The sequence below is a fragment of the Sciurus carolinensis genome, unplaced genomic scaffold (assembly GCF_902686445.1).
Source record: "Sciurus carolinensis unplaced genomic scaffold, mSciCar1.2, whole genome shotgun sequence".
Lineage (NCBI taxonomy): Eukaryota > Metazoa > Chordata > Mammalia > Rodentia > Sciuridae > Sciurus > Sciurus carolinensis.
The window spans coordinates 1,652,967-1,663,566 of NW_025920122.1; the positions used below are offsets into that span (position 1 = coordinate 1,652,967).

A 10,600-nucleotide genomic window follows, 5' to 3' on the forward strand; every position below is an offset into this window, starting at 1 on the left:
ATAGAAATTAAAAGATGTACCCCATTTGGGTACAATAAATCAAAATACAGTTGGTAAAACTAAAAAAATAATAAAAAAGTAAGATTCAAACATGCAAACGTGTTCTGACCTCAACCTGAGATCTAGAGGAAAAGGTGTCATTTTGCTACAAAATCATGTTTGAAACAAGTAAAAATTCACATCTCCATTTCTCTCACATCTTGTTCTTGAAAAATTTTCCTCTGTGTTAGGCATTTACACAGGAAATCTTCCTGCTTTTCCTGAAACCTCCTTTTCCCACACCTACCTGATCTCATTGAGCCAATGTCTGAATCTGTGAAGTATTTCCCAAATACCAGATCTCAAACTGGCAGAGAGTTTTCCCAAGCAGGAGGATTAGTGACCATTGAATGAGATATGGAGGAAACACTGAATGATATTTGTCCAGTATTGTCATTAACATTAATGTATATATTCTTTGATGTCTTGACTCCCAGATCTGACCTTGTAGAAAGCCCCTGTTGATATGGCATAGGTCCAGGAATCCTCAGACCACCATTCATTCTGAAAACCTCTAACCATCAGTAGAATTGCAGCATAGGTGTTGAACTTGTCCAGAACATGCTGGAGATAGGAGAGAGAGCATCCAAGATCTGAATGAGGCATTCTCACCAGGGACAAAGAGATATAGCACCTCATTGGTCTTTAAGATACCAGGAATACTCAGAGGAATTTGGATGACCCACACAGCCTAGGAGCTTTATTTGGGACAGGATCCAATAGTTGGCAAAACCTCCTATATTCAACCATCCAGTTGTTTAAGATTACAAAGACAGACTCATCTTTCTATAACCAGCACACTCCATATTCAAGGCTAGAAAACAGTTTGGGAGGGAGACATGGTCTAGCAGTCAGGACCAGCAAGTTAAGGAGCCTTCTGTGGGTTGAGGGTGTTTCTTCAGGACTGCTCCTCCCCTCTCAGTGTCCCTGGGGATGAGTACTCCTCTGAGCACCCCAGTGCTTCCTCCAGTAGTAGCTCTGACCTGGGTTGATTTGCATAATGGGCAGCTCTCCCCAACGAGAAAATAAGAGACTCCTGGGGGGAACACACACCAGCCTGGGACTCAAGAAGCAGCCACAGGACACCATGACCTGGAGGGCCCTTCTCCTCAGCCTCCTGGCTCATTGCACAGGTGCTGCCTGAATATACACCACAGCCCAAGGCTCCAGTTTAAAAACATGGCCATAATTCTGAGCCCAGCAGGGCTTTATCAGTGGTGACCAGGATGCTCAGGAACCTGCTGCATGTTGACTTTGCACTAAAATTCCAAAACTGTGCTCTCTCTTGTGTGAGCCTGAGCAGGGAAGGGGAGGGGTTTGGTCATGGATTCACATCTCCATGCCCCAGTCAGACTCAGAGTCACTGTGGTTGATTTTGATGCCAGGGCACACCCTTGGGTCCACAGTTCCACTGAAGCTCTTCCAGGCCAGAGGAGGTTTCCCTCAGCATTATTCCCCATCTTGTTTTATTTCCTTACAGGATCTGTAGCCTCATATGTGCTGACTCAGTCACCCTCAGTATCGGTGACCCCAGGACAGACAGCCAGAATCACCTGTGAAGGCAACAACATTGGAAGTAAAATTGCACACTGGTACCAGCAGAAGTCACAACAGGCCCCTCTGCTGGTCATCTACGGAGATAGCAACCAACCCTCTGGGATCCCAGACCGATTCTCTGGCTCCAACTCTGGGAACACAGCCACCCTGACCGTCAGTGGGGCCCAGGCTGGAGATGAGGCTGACTATTACTGTCAGGTGTGGGATAGCAGTGCTGCTCACAGTGACACAGACAGACAGGGAAGTGAGACAGAAACCTCCACCAGCCTGGTACCCACGGCCCTTCCTGCCCTTGTCACCCTCACAGGAGAGAGCTTGACAAGTAGAATGGAGCAAGTCTCTACTCCCACCCCTGACCCCACTTTCCTGAGAGAAAAGGGGAAGGTTCCTGTATCTCTCCAGGATCTTTTGACTCCTTTTGATTCCTTTGGAACCTGAGCAAGTGATTTTATCAACTTGAACTACCAACTCCCAAAGGCCACAGCAAGACTTCACTCATACAAAATTGAGTCTCAGTGTTAAGGAGAATTTCACTGTGGCAGGGTCTTATCTATGGTTAAGAAGAAGGAGGACAGGGATGGTTCTAGAGTTGGAGGATATGTACTGGGGAGGTCTAAGGTAGGAGTGTCAGGGAAGGATATGATGAGTATTCATGTAACCAGCAGTTAGTAGGTAGGGGTGTCCACACTAGGAATGGGGTTCTTGTTGTGGAAGTTGATTAGCAAAATTTTATTTGATAAGCTCACTGTTTACCCTGGTCATAACTATTTCTTCAGTTAACCCAGTTGTTTACCTGGAAAATCTGTTTTCAGGAATGTCCCGAAACAAAGATTACATTTACAACTCCTCCTCCTAAGCACAAGTGTCCTGGGTTCGAGAGTGAAACTGACACTAGTGGATTCATCCTCAGCCCCAGGAAACACTCTCTGCATGATGACAGTGAAAACTAGAGAGGGGAGCATGTGACATTCCCTGAGGAAAGCAGACACACAGTGTTGGAAGCCACCAATGAACTGTGGGCCTGTCAGCATCTCTAAAAGGAAGTCTGTGCCTGGGAGAACTCTCTGTGTAATCTCAGGGATCTCCTTTTTCTCTATACAATGCATCCTTCCTCCAATCTTGCCTCCCTCCCACCCCCCATTATTTATCATCATCTGCTTATCAGAGAGATCATTCAGTTTTTGGTTTTGGGTATTGGACTATCTCACTTAGCATGATGTTCTCCACCTGCATCCATTTACTTGTAAAGGCCATAATTTTATTCTTCTTTATGGCTGAGTAATATTCCATTGTGTATATATACCACATTTTCTTTATTCATTCATCTGTTGAAGGGCATCTAGGTTGGATCCACAATCTAGCTTTTGTGATTTCAGCAACTGTGAACATTGATGTGGCTGCATCACTGTAGTATGCTGATTTTAAGTACTTTGGGTATAGAGGCCAAGCAGTGGGACAGCTGGGTCAAATGGTGGTTCCATTCCAAGTTTTTTAAGGAATCTCCACACTGCTTTCCAGAGTGGCTACACTAATTTGCAACCCCACCAGCAATGTATGAGTGTACTGTTTCCCCAACCTCACCAACACCTAATGTTGCTTGTATTCTTGATAATTGCCATTCTAATTGGGATGAGATGGAATCTTAGGGTAGTTTTTTATTTGCATTTCTCATATATCTGTTGATTGCTTGTAGATCATCTGTGAAGTATCTGCTCATTTCCTAGTCCATTTGTTGATCAGGTTATTTGTAGTCTTCGTGTAAAGTTTTTTGGGTTCTGTATAGATTCTGGAGATTAGTGCTCTATCGGAAGTATGTGTGGCAAAGATTTACTCCCACTCTGTAGGCTCTCTCTTTACATTGCTGATAGTTTGCTGAGAAAAAAGCTTATTAGTTTAAATCTATCCCAATTATTGATTCCTGCTTTTATTTCCTGTGATTTGGGAGTCATTTTAAGGAAGTCTGATCCTAAGCTGACATGTTGAACATTTGGACCTACTTTTTCTTCTTTAAGGTGCAAGGTCTCTGGTCTGATTCCAAGGTCCTTGATCCATTTTGAGTTGAGTTTTGTGCAGGGTGAGAGAGAGGGGTTTAGTTTCATTTTTCTCATATGGATTTCCAGTTTTCCCAGCATCATTTATTGAAGGGGCTATCTTTTCTGCATTGTATATTTTTGGCACCTTTGCTAGTATGAGATAACTGTATTATGTGGGTTTGTCTCTGTGTCCTCTATTCTGTACCATTGGTCTACCTGCCTATTTTGGTGTCAATATCATACCTTTTTTTTATTATTGCTCTATAGTATCATTGAAGTTTTGGTATTGCGATACACCCTGCTTCACTGTTGCCACTAAGGATTGCTTTAGCTATTCTGGGTCTCTTATTCTTCCTAGTGAATTTCATGATTGCTTGCTGTGTTTCTTTGAGGTACATCACTGGAATTTTAATTGGAATTAAATTAAAATTTAATTTGTATGGTATTTGTGGTATTATGGCCATTTTGACAATAATAATTCTGCCTAACGATCATGGGAGATCTTTCCATCTTCTAAGGTTTTCTTGAATTTCTTTCTTTAGTGTTCTGTAGTTTTCATTGTAGAGGTCTTTCACCTCTTTTGTTAGATTGATTCCCAAGTACTTTTTTTTAAGGTTATTGTGAATGGGGTAGTTTTCCTAAATTCTGTTTCAGAGAATTCACCACTTATCACAAATAAAAATGCATTAGCATTATGAGTGTTGATTTTATATCCTGCTAGTTTACTGAATTCATTCATGAGTTCCAGAAGTTTTCTGGTAGAATTTTTTTGGCCACCCTAAATATAGAATCATGTCATCAGCAAATAGGTGTAGTTTGAGTTCTTCTTTTCCTATTCGTATTACTTTAATTATTTTGGTTTGTCTAATTGCTCTGGCTAGAGTTTCAGGGATGATGTTGAATAGAAGTGGTGAAAGAGGGCATCCCTTTATTCTTCCAGTTTTAGGGGGAATGTTTTCAGTTTTTCTCCATGTAGAATGATATTGGCTATGGGGTTAGCATAGATGGCCTTTATGATGTTGAGGAATGTTCCCACTATCCCTATTTTTTCTAGCGTTTTGGGCATGAAGGGATGCTGTATTTTATAAAATCCTTTTTCTGCATCTATTGAAGTAATCATATTATTCTTCACTTTAAGTGTGTTAATGTGGTGAATTACATTTATAGATTTCCGGATGTTGAAACAACCTTACATCCCTGGAATAAAACCCACTTGATGGTGGTGCTCTAACTTTTTAATATGTTTTTAATGCAATTTGGTAAAATTTTGTTAAGAATTTTTGCATCTATGTACATTAAGGATATTGGTCTGAAATTTTCTTTCCTGGATGGGTCTCTGTCTGATTTTGGTATCAGGGTGACATTAGCTTCATAGAATGAGTTTGGAAGGGCCCTGACCGCTTCTATTTCATGGAATAGTTTGTGGAGTATTGGAATGAGCTCTTCTTTGAAGGTCTTGTAGAACTTGGGTGAGAGTCCATCTCATTCCAGACTTTTCTTTGTTGGTAGTCTTTTGAGGACTTGTATTTCATTGCATGAAATTCATCTATTTAAGTTGTGTATGTCCTCTTCTTTCAGTTTGGGTGGATCATATGTCTCTAGAAACCTGTTGATGTCTTAGAGATTTTCAATTTTGTTGGTGTATAGATTTTCAAAATAGCATCTCTTTTATATTTCAATAGTGTCTGTCATGATATTTCTTTTCTCATCCTGAATTTTAGTAATTTGATTTTCCTCTCTCCTTCTGTTAGTGTGTCTAAGGATTTATCAATTTTGTTTATTTTTTCAAAGAACCAACTTTTTATTTTGGCACATTTTTTGTTTCTTTTGTTTTGATTTCATGGATTTCAGCTCTGATTTTAATTATTCCCTGTCTTCCACTACTTTTGGTGTTGATCTGTTCTTCTTTTTCTAGGACTTTGAGCTGTAATGTTAGGTCACGTATTTGTTGACTTTTTCTTCTTTTATTGAATGTGCTCCATTCAATGAAATTTCCTCTTAAGTACTTGTACTTGTACTATAAGTTTATAGTCATAGTGTCCCAGAGATTTTGATATGTTGTATCTTTTTTCTCATTTACCTCTAAGAATTTTTTGATTCCCCCCTGATGTCTTCTGTTATCCATACATCAGTCAATAGTGTATTATTTAATCTCCAGGTGTTGGAGTAATTTCTGTTTTTGATTTTGTCATTGATTTCTAATTTCATTCCATTATGATAGAATACAAGGTAGTATCTCTATCCTTTTGTATTTTCTAAGAGTAGCTTAGTGACATAACATATGATCTGTTTTAGAGAAGGATCCGTGTGCTGCTGAGAAGAAAGTGTATTTGATCATTGATGAATGGAATATTCTATATATGTCTGTTAAGTCTATATTATCAATTGTGTTATTGAGATCTATGTTTTCTTTGTTCACTTTTGATTGGAAGATCTGCCCAGTGGTGAGAGAGTTGTGTTGAAGACACCTAGTATTACTGGTTTGTGGTCTATGTGGTTCCTGGCATTGAGAAGGATTTTTTTGAAGTACATGGATGAGCCATTGTTTGGGGCATAGATATTTATGATTGTTATGTCTTGCTGATTTACGGTTCCCTTAAGAGTATGAAATATCCTTCTTTATCCCTTCTAATTTTGACTTCAAGTCTGCTTTATCTCATATAGGGACGGATAACCCTGCTTTTTTCCTGAGTCCATGTGCATGGTATGTTTGTTCCCATCCTTTGACCTTTAGTCTATGGGTATCCTTTCCTATGATATGAGTCTCTTGAAGAAGGCATATTGTTGGGTCTTTCTCTTTAATTCAATCTGCCAGTCTATGTCTTTTGATTGATGAGTTCAGGCCATTAACATTCAGGATTACTATTGAGATATGATTTGTATTCCAATCATTTTGGCTTATTTTTGGTTTTTAACGTGACTTGATTTTTCCTTTATTTGGCTATTCCTTGGTAGTTTCTCCCTACGCTGACTTACATCATTGTTTTTCATTTCTTCCTCATGGAATATTTTGATGAGATTGTTCTGTAGTGTCAACTTTCTATTTGTAAATTCCTTTAGTTTTTCTTTATGAAGGAAGGATTTTATTTTGTCTTTAAATGTGAATATAAGTTTTGTTATGTATAAGATTCTTGGTTGGCATCCATTTTCTTTCAGAGCTTAAACATGCTGTTCCAGTCCCTTCTAGCTTTTAGGGTCTGGACTGAGAAATCTGCTGATATCCGTATTGGTTTCCCCCTGAATGTAATTTGATTCTTTTCTCTCGCAGCCTTTAAAATTCTATCTTTATTTTGTATGTTAGGTATTTTCATTATAATGTGCCTTGTTGTGAGTCTGTTGTAATTGTGTATATTTGTTTTCCTGTAAGCCTCTTTTATTTGATTTTCCATTTCATTCATCAGATGTGGGAAATTTTCTGATATTATTTCATTGAATAGGTTGTTCATTCCTTTGGTTTATATCTCTGTGCCTTCCTCAATCCCAATAATTTTTAAATTTGGTCTTTTCATGATATTCATAATTCTTGTAGATTCTGTTCATGATTTCTTACCATCTTTTCTGTTTGGTCAACTTTGTTTCAAGATTAAATATTTTGTCTTCAATATCTGAGATTCTGTCTTCCAAATGTTTTGGCCTATTTTTTATGTTTTCTTTGCAGTTTTCAATTTGGTTTATTGTTTTCTTCATTTCAAGAATTTCTGTTTGGTTTTATTTGCAGAATCTCTATCTCTTTATTGAAATGACCTTGGCTTCCTGCATCTGCTCTTTTAACTGTTGATTGGTGCAATCATTCAATGCCTGCAGTTGCTGTCTTATCTCATCATTTGCTTCTGTGATCACTTCAATTATGTACATTCTGAACTCCCTTTCTGACATTTCTTCTGCCATGCTATCATTGGATTCTATTGATGTAGCATCTAGGATTGTTTTGGACACTTTCTTCCCTTGTTTTCTCATATTGCTTATTTATGTTGTCTTCTAGGAGTGCAAATCTGAGGTATTACAGTCTTCCACCTATAAACTTATAGTGTCCCTGCAGATTTCCAATAACTCACCTTGAAATGAGAGATCCATAATAGCAGACCACCACACAAACAATATGAATCTTTAACTCAAATAGTCCCTTTTTAAGATATTAACCCTATTGTCTTAATAAACAGAGATTATAAGTGCTTCTCGACCTCCACTGGGGAGGCCAGCAGTACCGCAGTGCTCCCAGTAAAGTGGAAGTGCATGGCAGAGCTAGCCGCCGCCCTTGTGCTTACTCCTAAGTGCCTCCAGAACAGCGAGGTCCAGTTGGCTGCTCAGAAGATGCTGGAGCAAGAATGGAGGAAGCAAGGACTGTATAGAGGAAAAGAGGGGTGGGAGGGGTGGGGGGAAGGGAAAAAATGGCAGAATGAATCAAACAACATTACCCTATGTTTACACAAATGGTATGCCTATGTACAAACAGAGACACAACATGTATCCCATTTATTTAAAATAAAAAAAAAAAGAAGATGCTAGAGGGTCTGGAGAGAACATCGGAGAATAATGTCTTCCAGTTGGTGGCCACCATACACTCGCAGGAGGACCCAGTCCAGCAACTCTTGTGGGCTGCTCTGTTCCCTTCCCAGGACAGCCAGCAGCATATCCGCTGCGATCTCCGCACCTCAGCTTGCTAAGTCTCGAAAGAGGGTCGCTACCATGTGGTTTCCAGCCACTGAACCTCAGGGACCCCCCAGCAGACCCAAGTCAGAGTACGTGCCAGAAACTCCAGAAGCTGCTGGGGACGCAGACTTTCAGGACCTAGTCCTGAGGAGGACCTAGTCCATGAGGAGGAAGACCCAGAGGTCACCAACACAGACTCCTGCAAAACATCTGACCCAGGTGTGATCCTCTGCAATTCTGTAGAGTTGATCTGTGAGCGGTTGACTACATCTGAGGATGGACTAGAAGTCGGGCAGCAAGAGGAACAAAACACGATAACTATGTGGCTGTGGGAGGTTTTAATTAACAAGTCTCTCTCCTCCCTGCTTCAGACTTTGATAATGGTTGTAAAGATTGCTGTCATCGTTTGGCAGTGGTGCCAAGGAACAATACGTATGGATGTGATATTGTTTAATAAAGGCTAACTTTTAACACAGAATAAAAGAGATTATGGGTTCAATTATTATCTACAGCTTAGCCAACAGGTTTGGGATAAGGACCATGATTTCTAAATGTGGACAAAGAGGACGATGAGGGGTGTAGGATACAATGTTAATGGTATAAGAAGTTTGTCTATAGAGGTACTATGCATTGGAGTAGTGAAAGTGGAATTAAAAGAAATTGGTTGTTAGCATGAGAAAAGTGAGATAGAGTCTCCAAGAAGACAGAATGAGGAATGTAGAGAGGATGAGGAAAATATTAATACAAGAAAAGAAAAGTAGGAACAATAGTAGGTGTAATAGGAATAATTATAATATTACTGCTAGTAAAAAATCTACAATAAAACTATACAGTACTGTTCAAACCTCCTAGTCTTCAGTAACCTGACGTCTTGGAGTAAGATAATGCAGTGACCCAAAAATGATGCAGCCCCTCTAGAGATGGTGGCATCCAGGTGGGGCATAATCCCTACTAGTGGGTAGAGTCATCTCCAAGTGTTGACAGATGGTCAACTGCAGCACAGGCGCTAGATGCGGGATAGGGCCCTGTTGGTCTGGGCCTGGTTCTCTAGGCCTGCCTCCCCAGAGGGAGAGTCTTGCCCGGATGCTCTGGGCTGGGTCTGGTTCTCTAATCAGTTGGTTCTATTTTTTTTTGTGTGTGTGTGTGTGTGCTGGGAATCGAACCCATGGCCTTGTGCTTGCAAAGCAAGCACCTTACCAACTGAGCTATATCCCCAGGTCTAATTAGTTGGTTCTTAAATCAGAGTCTTGCCACTTCCATAAAGAGCCTTGCAGAAACCAGTATATAGATTTCTGGATGGAAAATGACTCCAGAGAGCCAGGTTAGACACCCACACTCTCTTTTCTCCATTTCAACATGGACTGTTGACCATGTAGGAATATAAGAAGGGGGACCTTTTTCTGATCTTCCTTTGAGAACTTGGTATTGAGAGAAGAAAAATGATTATGATCCCAAAAGCATGGAGTCCTCAGGGTATGAAGGGCTGATCTGCCCAGAAAAACCCTTGGTGTCTGATGACAAGCTCACTCAGTAGCACATGTCATTAAGCAATGCCCCCCTGGATCTCAGGTGTGATTACAGAAAATGTCCACTGCATTCCCATTACCAAGGATATATGCTCATGAGTCTCCCTAGTCTAACCAAAGTTCAACCCTGTGCAGCACAAAAACACACACATTTGTCATTGAAGTGATAAATTCTGGGTGTAAATGTGACTCAGCAGCACACTGTGGAAAAATGTCTGTGACTGCCAAAATTAGGCTTAGTTGAGCCATCAGACATGGAAGTCTGGCTTTCAGATACTGGCAATCATGAGAGAGTGTTTCAGATGGCCTGAAGTATATGGTTCCCATGCAGAGTGGCTCACCGAAGAAATTTACATGTCCTGGATGTGTCACATGACCCACTAGAGCAAATGTCCTCCTTAACTCCACCCCATCCAGTTTATCACAAAAGAAGCTCCTTCTGGTCCCCTTTTTACCTGAACAACTATAAATAAAGGACAGGTGGGCTCTTTCAATTATTAGAGCCATATTAGCATGGCTCAATTTGTCATGCCCCTGATTCAAAAGAGATACTTGTCCTCTGTGATTTTTCCTATTAAATGAGTTCCTTAGGGATTAATTTAGGGTCAACATGTCCCTTACACAGAGACCCTTTCCCTCACCCATGTGGGACATGGACAAAACTTGGGAGTGCATGGCCTCCTGGGTGGGAAATATGTGACTCTTATGAAACAACAGTAATTAAGAGAGATCAGAAGCCAGAACAGGTGTATGACCATGGGATTTGCAAAGCCATATTGGGATTTGTCCTCTGTA

At 40.3% G+C, this 10,600-nt stretch overlaps 1 pseudogene and 1 gene segment (V, D, J or C); both read left to right on the top strand.

The window, feature by feature from the left end:
- Positions 1-1,126: 1,126 nt before the first annotated feature.
- LOC124973794 (immunoglobulin lambda variable 3-9-like) lies at positions 1,127-2,034 on the top strand. The segment is given in 2 exon segments: positions 1,127-1,172; positions 1,520-2,034. Coding segments are annotated over 2 exon segments (561 nt in total).
- A 6,094-nt stretch (positions 2,035-8,128) lies between these two features.
- Positions 8,129-8,625, top strand: LOC124973796 (probable RNA polymerase II nuclear localization protein SLC7A6OS; annotated as a pseudogene).
- Positions 8,626-10,600: the final 1,975 nt, after the last annotated feature.